General features: G+C 49.5%; 1 protein-coding gene across 3 annotated transcripts; it reads right to left on the reverse strand.

Annotated features, from left to right (window-relative positions):
- Positions 1-53: 53 nt before the first annotated feature.
- On the reverse strand, positions 54-21,219 carry LOC132007280 (granulocyte-macrophage colony-stimulating factor receptor subunit alpha-like). Of its 3 annotated transcripts, none has more exons than XM_059385381.1 (13): positions 21,131-21,219; positions 16,320-16,421; positions 14,991-15,133; positions 13,637-13,760; positions 10,455-10,584; positions 10,195-10,367; positions 8,326-8,459; positions 7,370-7,399; positions 6,494-6,629; positions 4,797-4,893; positions 3,130-3,211; positions 1,850-2,966; positions 54-800 (listed from the first exon to the last, which is right to left on the reverse strand). In XM_059385381.1, exons 1-12 carry the CDS (start codon positions 21,192-21,194, stop codon positions 2,862-2,864), a joined length of 1,320 nt encoding a protein of 439 aa, XP_059241364.1. In that variant the 5' UTR covers positions 21,195-21,219; the 3' UTR covers positions 54-800; positions 1,850-2,861. The 3 variants fall into 3 exon arrangements, with proteins under 3 accessions (XP_059241364.1, XP_059241365.1, XP_059241366.1); XM_059385382.1 differs by lacking the exon at positions 21,131-21,219 and adding an exon at positions 18,804-18,914; XM_059385383.1 differs by lacking the exons at positions 13,637-13,760; positions 16,320-16,421; positions 21,131-21,219 and having other exon boundaries at positions 14,991-15,125.
- Between the last annotated feature and the right edge of the window lie 202 nt (positions 21,220-21,421).

A 21,421-nucleotide genomic window follows, 5' to 3' on the forward strand; every position in this document is an offset into this window, starting at 1 on the left:
AATTGCTAATTCATACTAAAGTGTTAATGACTGATATCACCTCCATGGACACGTGCAGGAACTCGGTGTTTTATAGACGTTACGGGTGAGTGGAGAGGGTGTCCCGGGAGGCAGAATGGAGAGGGAAAGCAGGAACAGCAAGCGGAAAGCCTACATGTAAAATATCTCTCTTTCACAACACGATTTAGATTTTCCTATATCCGTATTTTGCCAAAGGTAGTTGTTCAAAGAAACCACCTTTTTGTGGTTGTTCTTTTCTGTGTATAGAGTATTTAAGTCCCATCTGGGCTGTTCCAGGGCAAAATTTCAAAGTGCAAGGGGCATGCTTTTGGTGCCGTCCACGCTCTTATTCCTGACATTGCTGTGGGGGCGTCTTGGGCGACCAGTCACACTCCTGGAACACAGAGGTCCTGTCCTCGGTGGACGGCCTCCACTGGGCGAGCATCTGTCATCCTGGGGGCCAGTTTGGTCCCTCTGGACTCTGAGCAGCATTTACTTTCCAAGGACAAGTCTTGGTCCCCATCTATGGGTGGATATCAGATGTCAGGAGTCGTCATCAGAGGGTGATGGTGTTTCTTAGAGATGAAGGGGGGGTGGCAGGTTTCCGGCATCCTGGGCATCATCTTACAGACGGACAGACAGATGGACAGGACTCACATCAAGTGCTTGTTGGAATCCTCGAGGCAGGGGCAAGCAGGGGCCACCTCATGCACACCCTGAGGCGTCCACGTTGAATATCTGAGAGTATTTAGTGCTGATGTCAAGTCACTGGTAACTCCAAGGAGGCTGGGCCAGACAACCTGCAACAAAACGCAGCAAATGCTATAAATCAGCCTTTTCTTTTAGGTTTTGTTTTGTTTTGCTTTTCATTTCCTGGGGAGCTGACTGAGAAGAGCCCCGACACCTCTGGAATCAGGTTGAGCAGCTTGGGGATCCCTTCAGGCCTCCGGGCATATGATTCTGTTCCTTGAAACTTTGTCAGGAGCCCCCACCCTGGGTCCTGCCTGATCCTACAGGAGCCTATGGGAAGGCACAGGTGGCAATGGGACCAGGGGTCCATCCCCATGGCAGGTGTCCCCTGGGACATGGCCAGGGCACCCACTGCAAGTCCCATCACAATGCATTCCCATTTTAAAGGGTTCCAGGATGATCCGTTCGCGTGTTTACCCAGACAGGGGACAAGCCCCCTGTTATGCGATCACACACTCTCCTAGTACTGTTTTGCAGGTGGGACCAAGAAAAAAAAAATTCAGACAAAAAAAGAAAAAGAAAAAGAAAAAAAATCCACAAGCCACTAACTTAAACAGTCTACTTCAAGGGTGGTGGGCCTCGTCCAATCAGGTGACGGTTTCTCAGAGAAGTAATTCTGCCTCAGGTCTGTACTGTCACCTGCCACCTCGAGGTCACGAACCAGCCCTACAGGTGTCACACAGACCAGCCCCACCATCGTATGAACCACTTCCTTCCGATCAATCATATTCATGTGTATTTTTGGCATGTATGTGCATCCATTTTTCTCCAAATATGTGTCTGTCTCTCCCTCGGTGTATCCGTCCACATACATTGTTTCCTCTCTTCTGCATGTATCTAAGTGGATATACCTGTCTCTGTGTCTACATGTATCCATATTTCCAGATACATCTGCTCTCCCTGTGAGCTTTGTCCTCATCAGCAAACACAACGCCACGTGAGCTCTGGTTTTCACAAGACTCTCTCCTTGGCTTCTAAGACTTTCCGCAGGTCCCCGCTGCATGTGCGCTTGTGGCCCTTCACGGCCACGTTCCCTCCCTGCGTGGGACTTGCTTCTCGTCTCAACAAGACCTGTACTAGACCCTTCCCTGCTTCTTACCTTCATGTGGTTGGGCGGGCGGGCGGCCTGCGGGGTTTCATATTCACGTGTCTCAGAAGTCAAGGTGCAGAGCTGGTCTCGGGATCCTCGCGAGAAGTCCTCTCCCATCCCCGCCCATGCTGCAGACGAAGGTGTCCACGTCCTGATCCATGTCTGGTAGACGGAACCATGTCCCCAAAGATGTCCATATCCCAATCCCCACATGGTCGATGGAACCATGTCCCAAAGACGTCCACATCCCGATCCCCAGAACAATGTCCCCAAAGATGTCCACATTCCGATCCCCACGTGGTAGACAGAACCATGTACCCAAAGATGTCCATGTCCCAATGCTCAAGTGGTGGATGAAACCATGTCCCCAAAGACGTCCACATTCCGGTCTCCATGTGCTGGATGGAACCATGTCCCAAACATGTCCACATTCCTATCCCCAGGTGCTGGATGGAAACATGTCCCCAAAGATGTCCACGTCCCGATCCCCATGTGGTAGACAGAACCATGTCCCAAATATGTCCATGTCCTGATCCTCACGTGGTGGAGGGAACAATATCCCCAAAGATGTCCACACCCTGATTCTTAGAGCCTTGGAATGTGTCACGTTAGGTGGCAAACGGGACTTTGCCGAGGAGATAACTAGTCAGGACCCTCCAATGGTTTCCATACAGGGCTGGGCTGCAGCTATTGGAGAAACAGGGGAGGGCAGTGTTCCCATGGGGACCACAGACACGCCAGAGACCCACATCTCAGCCCTGGTGGCTGCTGCCAGGAGAGTATCTGAGCCACCGTAAAGCAAGGAAGAGTTCTCTGTTTCCCGGGAGAGAAGCAGGTGCATCACGGCGTCGGGTCCCAGCGCGTTCAATGAGCCCTCCGACGACAGGCATCTTTGCAAAAAAATCACATTCTTTTCAAGTAAAAAAAAGAAAAAATACTATATAAATAAACGCTCAAAACAACAATAATGATAATTAAAAAAAAAGGGGCAGCTTCCAGAATGTTCCCGGGCTGGAAGCGTCTATGCAGTCTCCACGCTCGCCGGGGCCACTGTGACTTCTTGCACCGTTAGGATCTCCTCATTGTCACCTTTTTCCGTGTCCAAGGTGAAGTTCTCCCAGATGACCTGAGGAGGAAAGGGAGCATGGGGCTGCTGGGGTCTCAGGTCAGCCGGCGAGCAGGACCGGGACGCCAGCCAGACCCCACGAGGACACCGCCCTCCCCCTTGGGCAGACGCGCTGGGGCGTCCTCCCCGTCCTGGTTGTCCGCTCTGTCCCCGCCTCACCCACCTGGTGGTCAGGCCGATGGCTGTCCGTCCACTTGTCTTTGATGCGCGGGATCGGTGGGAATAAAGTCTGTGATGCGAGGAACCTAGGGAGACCGGAAGCGTGTGAGGTGCAGAGCCTGGGGACACACGCCCTTCTGGCCGCGAGGAGGGACGCGTCCTCCTGCCCGCGGTGGCAGAAGCCTGCGGGCCGCGCGCTGAGAACAATTCTACGGAAGAGTCACGGAGGGACCCCTCAAATTTGAGATCCGTGAGCCAACAAGACACGCTATAGGAACGCATAGGGTGAGGATGTTTCTAGAACCTTCGCTGACTCACTTGGGTACAGGGACTAGAGTGGGGGACGTGGCCAGACCCAGGCAGCCGGGGCAGCCCAGGGTCTCTGCGGATCACGAGGCGCGTGCCCCTTCTAAATCCACACCATGATGAACAGCGGTTCCCGGTGTGGCTGGTTTCTATGTGCTGGGTTAACGGTTTGCCCCGAATCCTAGTATTTGCACTTAAAACAGCGGACTTCGTCTTTGCCGTCTTTGCAGTCTTGCTTCATTTTCAAATGGGCAGTTGCTTTCTCTCTTACCAAAGGGACAGCACCCCTGATTCTGTGACACCTGAAGGTGCTTCTGCTGAGCTCCGTACTGTCCCCCCAAAATGTATATTCAAGTCCTGAACCCCAGAATCTGGCAACGGGACCATGTTGGGAGATCAGGTCTTTGCCGTTGTAATCAAGGGAGCATAAGTTCATCCTGGATCAGGGTGGCCCTAAATCCAAGGACAGGGGTCCTCGCAAGACACAGAAGGGGAGACACAGACGCAGAGGAGAAGCCATGTGAGGACAAAGGCAGAGATGAGAGGGACGCGGCCACCAGCCCGGGGACACCTGGAGCCTCAGAAGCTAGAAGAGGCAGGAAGGACCCTCCCCTGGAGCCTCAGGAGCCAGCACAGCCCTGCCCTGCCTGGATCTCAGTGGTCCTGCCCCGCCTGGATCTCAGACTTCTGGTCTCCAGACCTGGGAGATAATTCATTTCTGTTGTTTCAAACCTTCTGGTTGTGGTCATTTTTTCCCCTGCGGCCACAGGAAACTCAAACAGCTTTTCATTAAGATAACTGTTCTCATGCAAAGCACGCGCTCCCTCCCGTTCCGGCAGCGGGTTGCGGGGCTGCCTCTGTTCCCCTTTGCCCTCGGGTCCGGAATCCCTAGAGCACAGACTGGTGCTGGGTCAGCTCCCGTCCAGCAGGCCCGGCAGAGTCCTGTCCTTGTCCCTAGGCTAGGATCGGGGTCATCGAGGGGTGGGCACCAGAGGACACCTCCTGGGTCCCGATAGGGTGTAGGAGGAGTGGGCTTAGGCAGGCCCCTAGGACTCTGCAAGACTTATGGGCGGACATGAAGGGCTGGACGAGGGGTTGTGGGGAGACGTTCCAAAAAGAGGAAGGTCCTTCCCATGAGGCTGAATGCAGCCCGTTCCGTGAGCACAGCTGAGCTTGGTGCGCGTCCACGTCCAGCTGGAGGGACAGGGCTCACGGGTGGGCTCAGCGCAACCCAGGGGCCTGGAAGCATCGGAGAACGTGCATCCGGTGCTGCCCCTCGAGGGTCAGGGCAAGGCCCCCGTTCCCTCCCAACGAACGCCTTGTCCGTCTCGCAAGGATGACGCCAACCCGTCCGCGGGGTTTTACCTTTTCAAAAGGCAGCCGAGGGTCAGGACCGTGATGAGGGTCCCCAGGACCACCAGCGCGTAGATGGGCACGAGGCTGGGCGCGGTTTCGTCGGAGCCTGCAGACAGAGGGGGACACACCATGGACCCCTTCGAGTGGACGGTCAGGTCATGGCCGGCTCCTTCCCTCGCCGGCTTGTGGCTTCCCAGAAAGGCTCAGAGCGGGAAAAATCGACCCCCATGAGCCCACCCCGAACCCGTCCCACAGAGCCGTGCACGAGGCAAAGCAGCCTCACGACCCTCCCAACGGTAACGTGCTCGTGCGGCACCACGACACGATATAGAAATGGACCGAAACATAAATTAGTAAAAAAAAAAAAAAAAAAAAAAAAAAGTAAAAATAACTAAATGAATTAACAATGAACCCCACCCCCAAATTACCCATTTCCAGGTTTGAATAAAGTTGCCTCACAACTAGTAGTGGGTTGCTAACAGTCTGCAATGGGCACTTTTTATAATTTGTTATTTTTCCAAAAGAGCACATCTTATGTTACTGTTTTTAAAGAAATCCAATTGAAAAACTCACTCCCTTCGGAGTGCCTGGGGGGCTCAGTCACTTAAGCGTCCGCCTTCGGCTCAGGTCATGATCCCGGGGTCCTGGGATTGAGCCCCACATCGGGTTCCCTGCTTGGCGGGAAGCCTGCTTCCCCCTCTCCCACTCCCCCTGCTTGTGTTTCCTCTCTGGTTCTTTCTCAAAAAAAAAAAAAAAAAATTAAGTGACATCTTTAAAAAAAAAAAAGAAAAGAAAAGAAAGGAAACCCAATCCTATGAGGATGGCCGTAACCGAATTGAATGGCGTTTTGAGAGTTTTCCATATTAATAGACGAAATGTGCTCTCTTACAAAATAATAAAAATAATAATAATAACAATTTTACTTAAAAAGTGCCCATTCCAGGTGATACAAAGGTTTTTAATTTTGATGAATGCCCATTGACCTAGTATTATTATTTTTTAAAATTTTGTTGTTCCTCATTTTGGAGTCATAGTAAAGAAGCCTCTGTCTTATCTCTTCGAACTTACGTTTTACCTCTGGATGAATATTTCACATACATTTTATATGAGGAAAAAATAAGGATTTTTTTCATTTGCTTTTGGGTCAGGGGAAAAAAAAAAAACCAACCCACAAAATGGCATGCATCAAATGCTTACTGAAACGCTTTGAAAATATTCGGGAGGGAGAGGTAGTGCGGAAATGCAGATTTCTTGAGGACTCTATGGGCTTTGGGTCCAAACCATTAAATTCCTGCCAACCCTTCAAGGTTCCAGGGAAGAAAATGGCGGAAGGCGTTGGTAATCGAGTTCCCTGGAATGAATAGCTCCCTCTTGATGAGGAGAAAACACGCCCAACGTGGATGTCCGCGTTCCCCTGGCCGGGAGCATGACGTGAACAAGGTTGGTGTGGATCAGGAGTGACTCATCTTTTCTAGCTGAGGCAGCCCCTGCGGGAGGCTGGGTGGGTTGTCCATTCTTTGAAGGAACAGAGCCCCGTGGAGACCCGTGGGTGGGAATTCCTCCGTCTGGGAGTCTCTGGGGATGGTGACCAGGACAAGGATGGGAATGGGGACTGAGCTGGAGATGGTGTGGTGGCAGGGCCTGGGCTGGGGACAGGAATGGGAAGGTCTCAGGGATGGATGGAGGGACATGCCCAGGACATGTACCGAAGTCAATGGGCTGGCTCCAGGCGCCCCACTTCTGGATCCGTGCGTCCGAGGTCCTTATTTTCACAGTATGCTTGGGTCTGGGCTCCGGACTTGGGAAGTTGTAGCTATTCTCCAAATTACCGGGCACCTCAATCTTTGGACAAAAGAAAAAGTGTGAGAGCGCGGTGTCCCGCCTTCCAAAAAGAGGGGCTAGAATGTCTTTTCCCACCACCGAGATGTATGACAGTGTCCAAGCACGCTTTCCTGATCCAGGCGTGGAACATGCACCGCGGATAGAGGACAAGGGGAACCGTGTCCTCACCGTGAGAAACAGCATCAAGGGCAAATCCCCCATTCACCATGGACCACCCATGGTCCACTCACCATGGGACACTTCTTGGGTGCTCATCAACCCAGATGCAGAAAACGTTCGGGGGGTACACGGGACAGGAGCAGAGCCACCGATGGGTAACGTCCCAGGAAGGACGTTAACTGAGTAAAAGCCCCCAGTTGCACAGCAGAGGACACTGAGGTCACCGTAGTGCTGGGACTTAGGACACGCCACCATAAAGGGCTTGGATGATCTTCTGCTAGAGGCGTTTTGAAGGAAGAAACAATCTCCTTCAAACCCAAAGGAGTATTTTCTTGACCAACATAGATGCACGTGGGGGGAGGACACTAATTTCAACAAATGGGACAGGGCAGGTGTGCCCAGACGAGCCCCCCTCCCACAGCGGGACTGTTGGGAGCCTCCCTACGTCCCTGACAGGACTGCCCTCTCGGGAGCGGCCACCCTCTCATTCAACTCCCACCTCATCCTGGCCACGTGTCCACTTGAGTAACCTTGGACAGTTACGTGACGGGATGGTATTTGGGGTCAGAGTCTTAACTTACCAGTTGATTCTCCCTGTTTTCCTTATTGCTCTAGAAAAAAACAAACAAAGAAAAAGACCGAGGTTTACTTTTCTCCATTTTGAAGATTTTTACAGGATCTTGTCTCCTTGGAGTGTAGTCACGGGGTAACCCCAAGAGTTGGGGCCATGGGAAGGGCTGAGCTCCCTCTGTATGTTCTTCTCCTCAAGTCGCGCAGACACGGGTATGGACTTGGCCACCGAGGATGGCCCTGATCATGCCTCGTCCTGGAACCCCAGCTACTGATGGGTCCAGCTAAGGGTCCAAGGGGATGTGGAGCAGAGGGTCCCCCTGTCTACACTGGGTCCATGTGGATGTGGAGTACAGACTCCCTCTTGTCTACACTGGTTCCAGGTGGATGTGGAGCAGAGAGTTCCCCTTGTCTATACTGAGTCTATGTGGGTGGGAAGCAGAGTCCCCCTTGTCTACACTGGATCCGTGTGGGTGTGGAGCAGAGGGTTCCCCTCATCTACAGTGGGTCCAAGTGGATGTGGACCCTATCTACACTGGGTCCAGTTGGACTTGTAGCAGAGGCTCTCTCTTGTCTACACTGGGTCCAGTTGGACTTGGAGCAGAGGCTCCCCCTTATCTACACTGGGTCCAGGTGGATGTGGTAGAGAAAATCCCTCTTCTCCAGGTGGGGTCTGAGTGGACAAGTAGCAGAAGGTCCTCTCTGTTCTGCATCTGCTTGGAGATCTCCAGCGCCCTCTGAAGGCTTGCAGGATCCAGCTGGGTGTGTGGCTACCCCTCCTGGACTGGCTGTGGTGGTGAACTTCACGCCCAGAGCATCCTGTCCACACAGCCACCCCTGTGTTCCTCCCCATGGATCACCTAGCCCTGCCCATCTCCCATGACCTGGGCCCTCACCGTGAGTCACAGGGGCTACTGCCTTCTTCTCCTTGAGGCACAATGTCCTGCTTGGGGCAGAGTCCACTCACCTTTCTCTGGATGTCCAGTTGGTATTTGAACTCCATGTTGGATAGCCTGTATCGGGTCTTGGGCTTTTCCCAACAGATCAGGCAGTGGGACTCATTGCAGAACACGCTGATGTTGTTGGGTGGGCTATATATTTCTGTAATGAGATCCCAGGACACTCCCCTGAACCAGCGGGCATCTGCTGGGCCACGGAGGTCAGACCCAGTTCTGCAGGCAGCTCCCTGGAGTCACACAGAGGCCAGAGTCTGTGTGGGTCTGAGTATTGCCTCTTGGGGAAGAAGACCACTGGGATGTGTACCGTTTCAGCGGTGCACGGAGGACAGTTCTGTGCTCATTTTGTGATGTGCATGTAGGACTCTGCACCCAGTTCTGATGCGTGGGGTCCCCCTTCTCACCATCAAGCTATTCTCAGACAACTGGTGGGGTGTCCTACAATTCAACTCAATTCTGACCTATCTACCTGGACGTGGGGTCAGATCTCCCAAGGCTCAGCCCTACAAGACTGCCCTTCCCCCCCCCAGATCAGATGCCTGTCACAAATCCAGGTTATTACCCATGGTTCTGACCCACCAGCTGCAGATAGAAGTTCCCAGGACCTCCTCCTCGGGTTCTATTAATCTGCTACAGCGACTCACAGAGCCCAAGGAAACACGTCACTCACTAATCGCGGGTTTATTATAAATGGCTGTAATTCAGGAACAGCCAGAAAAAGTATGCATGGGGCCAGGTGTGGGGAAGGGGCTCGTCAGGGGTATCTCTCTTCCCAAACCCCCACGTGTCCACCAAACCCAGGTCCAAACCCCATCCTTTTGGGATTTTAGGGAGGCTTCGTTATGTAAACACGGTGATTAAAATCATTGCCCATTGGGGACTGAGGTCAGCCAACCGCTCTTTTCCAGTCCTGGTCAGGGAGGTCACAGGAGGGGACTGAACATTCCAATCCTTTAATCACCTAGTTGGTTCCCCTGACAATCGTCCCCCCATCCTTCGGGGCTTTTCAGCTGTCAACTGCTTAACATAACAAAAGGCACACCTTACTGCTCTCCTCCGGGGGAAATTCCTAAGGATTGTGGTCGTTCTGTGCTTGAAAGGACAGAGACCAAACAAGCAATTTCTTACTGTCAGTCACAATGGCACAGGATTGAAGTTTGAAATAATATTGGGATTTCCTGAGATAAATAAAAAGGTTAGAAACATGGGGAGGGAAAAAGAAAAAAATGGGGATTGCCTCGGGAGGAGGGTGGCTGAGTCTGGGCCACGGGACGTTTGTCTTGCAGCAAGGAGCAGGAAATGCAGACCCTGAGAGGTGGGGAGCACAGCAGCTACCTGGCTGGGTACACACACCTGGAGCTCCCCCAACAGGTGACGTGGAGGTGGAGAGTCGGGGTTGGCAATGGCCTGTGAAGTAGATGAACTGGAGAGTTGGCATCCGTTTGCCAATGGTGTCCCCCAAAACAGCAAGAGAAGGCTGTGCGTGCTACCCATGGGGGACGGCCGCAAAAGGGTCAGAGTTAACCTCCATCTCCCGGTTTGAACATCCTGCCTTTGGTCCTCAAGGGGCTTCACAGTCTGACTTCAGGCAAAACATCTTCCTGTCTGGACAGCCAGCTCTTGGAGGCTGTGAGGGTATTGGAAGACTCTTGCTTCTTCTGGGGGGAACCGCTTCTTATCACCCGGCTTAAATCAGACTAAAAGGATGGGTTGGCCTCCTTCCAGAAGGAAGCAACCACGCTAACACCTTGATTCTGGCCTCCTTGTATCTGGCCTCCAGAACCATGAAAGAAAAAATTTCCATCCTTCCAAACTTCCCCACAAACTCCCTTTAGTTCACCCGTTAAGCATCTGTTTACACCACAGGACGTGGCTCTTACCGATTTTCTTCCACGACAGAACCGAATCAAAGAACTGGACCCCCGTCCTTTGGCTGGTACCGTTCACCAGGAAGTAATTGTAGTTAGTTAGTCCCGAGAGGTCTTCCAGGTGACATCCCACGTGGGTTCCCGAGTCTTCTATGTAATGAGGACACTCTCTTTCCCTTCTTTTCCTATAAAATTCAAAACTGTTCAGAGAACAATCTGGGCTTCCTCTGGCCCATACGTCTTGGGATTGTCTACCTGAGCTCAACACTTACCTCGAGTCTCTTATATACAAAAAATATTGGACATCATCAGGGGCAGCCTGACCCTTTGCCCAACTGCAGTTCATGAAGTTTGCATTGTAGATAAAACAGGAGAAATTCTGGGCAGCTGTGCCATTCCCACCTGCGAAGACACAAAAACAAAATAATTTGTGGGAAATGGACCACATGGTTTCATGGTTGGAATGTCTACCAAACATCCAAAGAATAATTAATTCCAACCCCCCCCCCTTTTTTTTTTTTTAAGATTAATTGATTTATTTGTGAGAGAGAGCGAGAGAGAGCATGAGTGGGAGGAGCAGAGGGGGAGGGAGAGAGAATCCCTAACAGATTTCCCTCTGAGCATGGAGGCCAATGGAAAGCTCAATCTCATGAACTGAGATCAGGACCTGAGCAGAAGCCAAGAGTCAGATGCTCAACTGACTGTGCCACCCAGGCACCTCCTGCCCCCAATCCTTCTTAAACTGTTCCAAAAAATAGAAGAAGAGGCAGCACTTCCAAATTCATTTCATGAGGGCAGGATCATCATGATATCACAACCCTAAGAGATGAGAAAAGAAAATCACATCCCAATATCCTAATAAACGTAAATGTAAAAAATCGTTAACAAAATACTAACAAGCAAATCCAACGGCACGTTAAAAGGATTGCACGTTGCAACTGAGTAGACTTATCCCCACATGCAAAGATGGTTCAATGTATGGAAATCAATCGCTGTGTGGCACCATTTTAATAGAACGAAAGAAAACATCACAGAGTCATCTCAGTAGCTACACACAATGTAGGAAATTCAAAATGTAGGAGGAAATTCAGCATCCATTCATGATAAAAAAAAAACTCTCGGGGCGCCTGGGTGGCTCAGTGGGTCAAGCCGCTGCCTTCGGCTCAGGTCATGGTCTCAGGGTCCTGGGATCGAGTCCCACATCAGGCTCTCTGCTCAGCGGGGAGCCTGCTTCCCCCTCTCTCTCTCTCTCTGCCTGCCTCTCCATCTACTTGTGATCTCTGTCAAATTAAATAAATAAAATCTTAAAAAAAAAAAAAACAAACTCTCCATAAAATAGGTATACATGAAATTTGCCTCAACCCAATAAAGAACAAATATGGACAGCCCATGGCTAAAAACCACACTCAATGGGGAAAAGAAAAACAAAAAACACGACTGAAAGCTTACCTTGTAAGGTAAGAAACAAGGCCAAGGTAGGCACTCTCACCACTTCTATTTAGCATAGTATGGGAAGTCCTAGCCAGAACAATTAGACAAGAAAAAGAAATAAAAGTATCCAAATTTTTTTAAAAAAGTAAGCTTATCTCCGTTTGATGATAGCATGACCATATGTGTGGGAAAAACTAAAGGCCAAATGAAGGACATTGTTATAGCTAATAAATAAATGGATTAAAGTTGCAGGATATAAAATCAACATACAAAAAGCAGTAGCATTGGTATACACTAATAACAACCTATTCGAGAAAGGAATTAAAAAAATAATCCCGAGGTGCTCAGCCAGCTCAGTCAGTAGAACAGGCAGCTCTTGATCCTGGGGTTGTGACTTCAAGCCCCACGTTGAGTGTATAGATTACTTAAAAATAAAATAAAATAAAAAAAAGAAATAATCCCATTCATAATAGCAACCAAAAGGGTAAAATACTTGGGAATAAACTTAACCAAGGAAGTAAATTGAATATTATAAAATTATGTTGATGAATATTATAAAACATTGATGAAAGAGATTTAAGATTTAAGATGAAAGAGATTTAAGAGATTTAAGAACACACAGATAAATGGAAAGAGATCCCGTGGTTGTGAATTGAGATAACTAGTGGTGACCAAAGGTCCATACTACCCAAAGTGATCTGTAGATCAACTCAATCCCTATCAAAATCCCAATGGCGTTCTCTACAGAAATAGAAAGAGAACCCTAAAATTCAACAAAAGCCTCCAAAGATCCAAAGCACTCTTGAGCAAGGACAAAGCTAGAAGCATCGCATTTCCTAATCTCAAAATACATTGCAAAGCTATAGTCCTCAAAACAGTATGTCACTGGCCTAAAGATAGACACATAGATCAATGGGACCTCAGAGAGCCCAGAAATAAATCCACAGATCTATGGTCAACAGGGTGGACCTTCATTGAGAGTCCCAAGAACAGACAATGGATGAAGCGTTCCCTCTTCACTAGATGGGGATGGGAAAAATAGACATCTAAAAGCAGAAGAATGAAACGGTGTCACCTTATGTCACTGTGTATGGAAATCAAGTCAAAATCAATTAGAGACTTAAACACAGAACCTGAAACCATACAACATGTGGAAGAAAACATCGGGAAAACGTTCTTGGCATTGGTCTTGGCCAAGATTTTTTTGGATATGACACCAACAGCGCAGGCATCAAACCCAAAAAATATCTGTAATCTCTATCTATCTGATAAAAGCTTAATATCTAAAACAGATAAGGACTTCAAACAATCCAACAGCAAAAAAAGCCCAAAGCTCCCCAAAACCAAAAAAACTAGAAAACAAAACAAAACAAAACGTAAACTGAACAGGCAGAGGACCCGAATAGACATTTTTCAGGAGAATATGTACAGATGGCCCACAGCTATGCAGAAAGATGCTCAACGTCACTCATCAATAAAACCCACACTGAGCTACTACCTCACACACTTTTAATAGTCATTTAATTACTATTAAAGAGGAAAAAAAGATAAATACTGGTGAGGATGTGGATAGAAGAGAACCCTGTGCAGTGTCATTGGGAACGTACGTTGGTGTGGCCACTGTGGAAAACACGGATCTTTGTTTAGATACTGACCACAGAACTCCTATATGACCCAGCAATCCTGCTTCTGGGTGTATTTCCAAAAGAAATGAAATCTGGATCCCAAAAAGATAGATGCACCCCCATGTCCATCGCAGTATTATTCACAATAGCCAACACGTGGCAGATGCATCGACACAGAGAGGAATTGGTGTTTTCCAGGGGCCGAAGGGAGGGATAATAGCGTAATTGCAATAATTATTTCTCAGCATGTATGTCTATCAAAGCTTTAAGTTATATACCTTAAATATGTATAATACCTATTGTCAAGTGTATCTCAATAAAACCGAAGAGAAATAAAGGGAAGGTCTCTACCTTGAAGCTAGTGATGTTCAGAAGGGTCACTGCGATGTTTTCCCTACCTGAGTTAGCGTAGACCAGTGTTTCTGGAATCGGTCTTTGGGTGCTATTTACTTTAACCATAAGCGTGACTCCATCATGGAGAGAATAATCCGAAAACTCGCAGTGACATTCTTTCTCCTGGGGCTAAAAAGATGCAACCAGCCAGCACATTAGGAAACTCTTTTCTTCCTCTCCTCTCCGTGTTGTTCGCTCTTCCACGGACCCCGAGATGCCACCACCACCCATGGACATTCTCGGTGGGTGGATGTCAGCCTGCTCACATGAAGGCGGCACCTCGACTTGCTGGTCTAGTCTCCAGTGTTTAGGAGATCGGAATAGAGGTCCCCTTTTAGTGTGCCCTCAGTCCCGGGGGATCTTGTCAAAATGATTCTGGTTCAGCCTGTTGTAGGCAGGGGATTCTGCATTTGTAACAAAGCTCTCAGGTGAGGCTAACCCGAGGACCACTGCTCTGAGCATCGAGATCTCTCATCACATTAAGCATCGTGGAGCTTAACGCACCCTCTTTTATGTTTTTCCGTTTTCTTGTCTTATCTCATACCCCTTTCTCCCGCAGCTGTCATGTTTACATTGTATCTATTCAGTTTGTTTTCACGTATCTATTTGTTTTCATTTTATGTATCTATTTGTATCATCTATCATCTCTTTCATGTATCTATTTGTTTTCATCATATCTATTCACTAACTTTGTTTTCAGGGAACACGGGTGACCAACTATTTCTTTCTCAGGATTAAGTCGGCCACATGGATGACTTTTGATGGACCCGTCGAGCAAAAGGCTGCTGTTTCTGTTGGTAGGATGGCAGATCCCCTAAGCAACACCCCTTGAAGGGGTACAGAAGACTGAAAGTCCCAGAATAATCCATTTGTCTTGCCCCTGAAGGAGGAACTGTCATTGGCTATTTCATCTCCCTGAAAGTGACTGCTGGAAATTCTGGGACCATTTGTGTGCCCGATTGCAACCTACCTGTATTGCACTGGAGGCCTCATTCCACAAGCCTACCTCATTTCTCCTTCCGTGGGTGGTTGAGCATCCCTGAGGGTCCCACCCTGCAGCCTCTACCAGGGCTAACCTCATAGGATTTTTGGGCTGGGGCTCCTCACTCGGGAGCCCTGAACGCCCTTCCCTTTTGGGATAACACATTTTCCAAGGAGTTCCTCAGTTCCTTGGAGAATCAGGGTGCACCTCTTGGACACAGGCCAGAACTTAACTTTCCTGGTGCACCCAGAAGCATGTCTCCTAGATGTGTCTCAGGGTCACACACATGCTCTCTGTTTCCACCAGTTGCTGCCTTGTTTCTAACTTGACAAAAGCTTTGTAAAGGAAAGCAATAGTCCATAACGAATCTGTCTTACTATTATGCTGATTGGTCCATCCTCCTTGTGAATCATCACACATTCGAGGTAGGTAGTGTTTTCTTCGCAGTCCCAACTCAGTTTCATTCTCCAAGAATCAAACTTCATATTCAGACGGGGGACCCTTTCCGCACTTGGAAGATCTGAAAGAAAGGATCACCAGTTTCAGAAATCACACTTTTCCCGCCTCTACGCATTGCCTGCTGACCCATCCCATGTCTTGTAAGCCAAGATCAAGACTGGGACATGGTGGCCTTTCCCTTATCCACATAGGTGGCCTCAAGGCATTGACACATGCATCATGGAATCTCCCCCTGATGGATCTCTTCTTCCTACCTGGACCTCCGTGCCCTTTCTCCATGTTAAGTTGCTTATCATGCCAGTAAGCCAAGGCCTACCAAGAGAGAGCACCAGAGGCTGTAGACTTACAGCGTGCCACGGTGAAGAAGTTGGCCACCACCACTAGCATTTGTCAGAGACCAAGGGGAGACAGGGGAGCGGGCAAGTTTCACAGTGGGCAAAAGGGAATATTCAGCTGTGTCCTGAGCAGAGGCTGTGGGTGTGGGAATGCAGGTGGCTCACTACAGGAGAACATCCCATGGGACTGGTTAGGGGACCATATCTGGCTTTCTCTAGTTGGTCCTGTATAGGAACTGGGGTCAAAACACAGAGAAGCAGTTGGGTATGAATCAAGTGCTGGGCACTGGGGGCCCGTAGTTCCAGAAGGAATCATTTAGCTCCTTGGGTTGTCATGGGGATGGACATCTGGCTTTTTCCACATCTAACGTGCAGACAGCAGGCTGGCTCTGTGGGTTGGTCCCCATAGATGAGGGCTGGTCCCTTGGGCAGGTTGCTGCAGGTCATGGGCCAGAGTTCATTTCTTAAGGATGTTCTGCCCATTGTCCATTGGTCTACTGAAACTCTCAGCCACATGGCCTCTATGCTCCTGGTCAGTCAACATTGCCTTTGCCAAGGGGTGGGACTTGAGTGTGTGTGGTCTCACTTTGTATCCTCTGTCCACCTGTTTAAGTCAATATGTTTATTAGTCCCTGCCAGGGCGATACCCTCCATGTCCGTAGCTCAGACCTGGGGCTGATGACCTACAGTTTGCATCTAGGGTGGATGACCTCGTCATAAGCCTGGAGCAGGAAGGGGCTTTCAGAGCATGATCAAGAAAATACTTTAGCTTCTGGTGACCCTGGATTGTGCCACTTGGCTGACCAATGAGTACGAAGATGAAATGCGATTGGACTCAGGATGTGTCCCCAAGACACACGGGACGTAGGAATGAGACAAGCAGAGAAGGGTCAAACAGGTTCACGCACTTACCCTGATGCTCCAGAGTCTGGAGGAACACTGTGTCCAGCAGCATGAAGAACAGGATGGTTATGGCCAGGAGTCGCATGGGGTTGCCCAAAGGATGAGGAAAACCTGCAGGGACAAACAGTCACACTTTGAGGAAATCAGCTTTCATGGGGACTCTTGGCAAGGCTGCCCCAGTGAGGTTTCCTTAGGGAGTGCAGGACTAAACCCAGCCTGATGGTCAGCCTACTGACCTGGCCAGCCGGGGGGTCACTGCTGGCTGCAGAGGGTCTCTAGGTTACAACCAGCTTCAGGGTGGGGCAGAACCAAGGGCCTGTCCTTCGGCGTGGACACGGGGCTCCAATCCACCCCGTCGTACTCTGTGCCACTGGGGCAAATTGCCCACAAGCTGTGGCTTCATTCCTGTCTGTAACCTGGGGGAGGACATGGATGTCTCTGGGGCCATGATTCTGTCCACCACATGGGGATCAGGATATGGACATCTCTGGGGACATTAGCCTGTCTATCACAGGTACTAAGATCCACTCCCTAAGATGTATGGCCAAGTCTAGGATCGGCAGCCCCTTTATGAACATATTGTCCACAAAAGAACAGTGGAGATAGTCAGGCCGGGTTGTTCCCAGGCTGCTGGACCCATGAATCAGGCTCTGGCTCCACATACCTGGCCTCCTGGACATGTCCCTCCCTCTCTAGCCAGGGACAGGGGTGGAGCACAAGCTCACCAGGCCCTTCCCCAGTCTAAGCTGGGGAAGTGACTGGGATTCTAGGTCCTCTGGGGCTGTCCACCTATGCCAGAGCCCACAAGAGGTCCAAAACAGGAACCCACCGCTGACTTCTCTTTTCTCCAGGATCAGCGTCCTGAGAGGGACAGCTTGCAAAAAGATCTCCTACAACGTGGAGATATACTACTGCTGCGCTGCAAATCTATCTACAAACCAGCCTGTCTGTCTTCATGGTTCATGGTTCAGATGAGCCTTGAAGCCATGGAAGACACGTAACAGTGACTTTAAGATGCTTTTTGGGGAATATTACACCCACTTTGATTATTTTCTCATTTAATTATAATTAAAATTTTTACATTTTTATTTAAGAAATTTTAATGTGAGTATGGTTGACACATGCTCTGAAAGTTTTTAGAATGGATTTTGGGGGGAAGAAAAAAGGAATGATAGCTCAGGTTTCCATGATGGTAATAACAGCTTTTTTTTTTTTTTTTTTGAGATTTTTTTTCCTCTTTTTTTAAAACTTGAGTTTCACAAGAATCAAAAACGATATGTTAAAAAAAAAAAAAACAAAAAGAAAAGAGGAAAATAAAAAGGGGTAAGTGCACCGAGAGGCATAGGGGATGTTAAAATACATTTGCTCAGTGAAAGAGGCCAGTCTGAAATGCTACATCTGGGAAGGTTCAGATTCTACGACATTCTGGAAAAGGAAAAAATGTGGAGACAGAAAAAAAAATTAGTCGTCACCAGGGTTTGGGGGAGGGACAGATGAGCAGGCAGGACAGAGGGGATTTTTTAGGGCAGTGAAACTACTCCATATATTTCTATGATGATGAGTATATGTCACTCTATATCTGCCCAAACCCATAGAACGTCCCACACCAAGAGTGAGTCTAATGTAAACTGTGGGCTTTAATCAATAATAGTGGATCAATATTGGCCCATCGGTGATGTCAGATGTGCCCCACTGATGCCCAATATTAATAAGTGTGGAGACGGGGTGAACGGGGAAGCACGTACGTAGGAATCCCCTATACTTCCCACTTGAATTTTTCTGTAAATCGAAAACTGCTCTTAAAAAAAAAAAAAAAGGCAAGAAAAAAGGCTATTAAAAACATTTCAACACGTAAGTACAAAAGCAAAGGGCTCTGTTCGCGGACAGCTGCACTCGACAAAGAACATCTGATGGTCTGCGTGGGTTTGGGATGGCATCTTGGGCTCTGCCCAGCATTGCCCTGGTGGGATTTCTGCTGGTGTTTGCTCTTTGGTTGTTGTTGTTGTTGTTGTGCTCTGTAATGGGGCCTTCCATCTCTCCAACTTCTCTCCCCGTCAGCCGCTGACTGTCTGCTGTTCATCTCTCTGTGTTCCCCGGGACTTCATCCTTTCAAAGCCTTCCCTTCTCTTGCACATTCCTTCCTCTCTTCTTTGACCATGCACAGTCATTCTCTCTGTCACGTCCTTGGGTTTATAGAGTCGGTTGGTCTCAACACTGTCTCTTTGCTCTTGGTGTATTACCTCCCTGGGGGCCGACCGAACGAACAGCCACAAATTTCTTCCCTCTTTCCTTCTTTCCTTCCCGTTTCTCTTCCCTGCTTTCTCTTTCCCTTCCTTCTTCCTTCCTTCTCTGCTCCCTTCTCCTCCTCTCCTTCTCCCTCTTAGACATCTCCATCACCAAATCCTTCTCTGTTTCATTCTTTCCAGTGTCTCCTTTTTGGAGATCCAGCCATCACACCCCCAACACCCACCCTGTGGACCTGCATGTCCTCACCTCCAAGCTGGCACCCGTCTTCACAGACTCTCTTCTTCTTCCCCCGGACTCCCCTGAAGCTCGGCTCCCGCCAGGACCCAGCGCCTCCCTCCCACACGTGGCTAGTTCAGCACATTTTGGCACCTCCCTTCGTTGATGTGCAGCCCCTCCCAGAGGGCTTGTCTGCCCTCTGTAGGACCTATAGGATCCCTTACCTTACTGATCCTTGCCCCTACAGACCTCGGAGCTGTGAATTCCCTGCCCTTGAGGGTCAGCTGGCTTGTCCAGAATCTCCAGCCCCTTCTCCCCTGTTCCTGCACCAGCTTCCCAGGCTGCAGCCCAACGATGCAGAGTCCAGCCAGTTCCCCAAGCCAGGTGTGCGCACCTGTGCCAGAGTGCCCCTGGGGAGCGGCACACAACCTTGGGTTCCTGCCTCCCAACCTCCCCAAGCCCACTCCCTCCTAGGGCACCACCCTTGCTCTAAAAGAGGAAATAAAAACCATGGAGCAGACCTTCCCGAATGTCCGTGGCCTCCCACACACCTTATACTCCAGTGCTATGGAGTAAGTTCCTGGATTCCTCCATCTGCAAGCTAAACCCTGCTCCAACCGGCCCTTCTTGTCCAGGGTTCTTGGCATGGGGTTGGGGGGCCTCTATGATGCACCTGAGAGCATCCTGGGGAATACCCTTCCCCTTTGCTGTTGCTGTCTTTTCTCTGCCCTGCTTTCCACATCTGCAATCTTTGAGCAGAGCCACCCTTAATTAGGAGAGGGTGGTTCAGTACAGCAAGGCAGGGAGCATCCCTATCCCATTCATCCCTGGTAAGCTTCTGGAATATGCTTTCCTGCACCTTTTTCAAGCCTCCCACAGCATCAGCTTTGGGGCTGTACATAAAGTAGGTGCCTACAGATGCACAACCCATCCCCCCATCAGAAGGAATCTGCATAGGAATACGCCCTCAGCTGGACAGTTCCCCATTCCGCTTCCTCTAAACTGAACTCCACTTGCCTCTCATCATGATGGAGCAAAAGCATAAACTTCAGAAAACTTGATCAAAAAAAAAAAAAAAAACCAACCCCTAATAAAACCCAAATAGCGACATTATCACATACCCAACAGCACCATGCAAGATGATCTAGCAAGGGTTGCTGTTTCAATTACATGGTTACTCACAATGTGGGGCTCTTGGCCAACAGTGGATAATTCTGCGGCAGCATGAAGTAATCAGTGTTGTGATTTCTCCACAGCCTGGGCCGACCATGCGTAGGCACGCTCCACTTGGCTCCTAGTTTCTCCCTCACACTCATTCTAGGAGGCCATTCCTAGTATCCTCATGCAAGTGGGTAAGAAAGTGAGGTTCAGGGAACTCTCATGGTCCGTTTACCTCATTTTTGCCTTGATTTTTAAAAACGGAGGTGACATTCACACAGTATAGAGCTCATCCCTTGGAATGTACAACTCAAAATGCAACGGATCCAGAATGCTCAACCATCACCTTTTCCTGAGTCAGGTCATTCTCATTCCCCACCAAAAGAGGACCCCCACCTCCATGAAGCCAGCACTCCCCATTCTTCCCTCCTGCTCTGTGGATTTGCCTGGGGTTTTGTTTCATAAGACTGAAAACGGAGATGTCACTTGGCTATTTTTTTGTCCACAGACTACCCACTTTCCCTTCTCCTTTCAGTTTTCCCCAGACCGGGTTTTCTTCCCCTTTCTATAAACCTAAAGTTCTACAGAAACACCGGCTCCATCTGTCACACTAGGTCAGATCAAAGACCCAGGGCCATGCAGGTGCTGCCGATCTATGGGCATCCGTTGGATGAGCTTGGATGTTGAGATCCCTGCCCTTTGGGGGAATGCAATCAGTCGTCTTGCTGAGACAACACAGGGAAGGAAAGGTTGTGGTCCCCAAAGACACCTGTCCCCCAGGTTGGCCAGGCTCTGCACTTGGTGGCCAGGGGATCTGAGATAAGTGACTGCTAGCAAAGTGTCTCCCTAGGATCCAGAGACCACTGGTTCCCCCTGTGGATGACCACATGCATCCAAGCCTCTGTAGTAATTCCAAAGTGGCTTCTAATATTCACATACACAGACTTGTGAGAGGGGCTCAGCCTGCTCCCAGGGCAAGGTGGCTAATCCCTGGGGCTAACTCAGACCTTTCAATGCAGTGCCCACGAGCTCAGTGCCTGCCTCCCTGTTGGGTGCCTTCATTCAGAGATTCCCACTTCCCACCCCTAGGTGCTCCCTGATCTGCAGCAGGAGCTGCCAGCAGAAGCAACAGGAGCAGAAATAGCTACCTGAGTGACAAAGCACATTTGAGAGTCAGAGAATGAAGGGAGCCGCCTTACCCCACCGCACCGGGCTCTGCTCTGGCCACCTGTTTTCTTTCTCAGTTTCCCGGTGCTCCGACATCTGGCTGTCGTCTTGGACAGCTCTCTGCCTGGTCACAAAGTGAGCACAGAGATTGCCTTGTCAAGACATTTCAACCCTAGACTTCCCTTTTCTCCTTAGCGCCCACCCCTTCCTGTGATGTTTTCTCATTACACACACTTGAGAAACCTGTGGATGGTGAGTGAGCCCGTCAGCTTCTCAGCTCCCAGAAGAGAGTGGATCATGGGGGTGACACCCACACACTCGTG

The sequence above is a fragment of the Mustela nigripes genome, chromosome X, assembly GCF_022355385.1.
Source record: "Mustela nigripes isolate SB6536 chromosome X, MUSNIG.SB6536, whole genome shotgun sequence".
Classification (NCBI taxonomy): domain Eukaryota; kingdom Metazoa; phylum Chordata; class Mammalia; order Carnivora; family Mustelidae; genus Mustela; species Mustela nigripes.

Bases quoted from the DNA above. Each gene is read 5' to 3' on its own strand.
- LOC132007280 (XM_059385381.1), bottom strand. From the start codon at position 21,194: ATGTCGGAGCACCGGGAAACTGAGAAAGAAAACAGGTGGCCAGAGCAG. The intron at 15,134-16,319 runs GTAAGTGCGTGA...CCTTTCTTTCAG, and splicing joins CCAGACTCTGGAGCATCAGG to ATCTTCCAAGTGCGGAAAGG. The intron at 10,368-10,454 runs GTAAGTGTTGAG...TGAATTTTATAG, and splicing joins TTGTATATAAGAGACTCGAG to GAAAAGAAGGGAAAGAGAGT.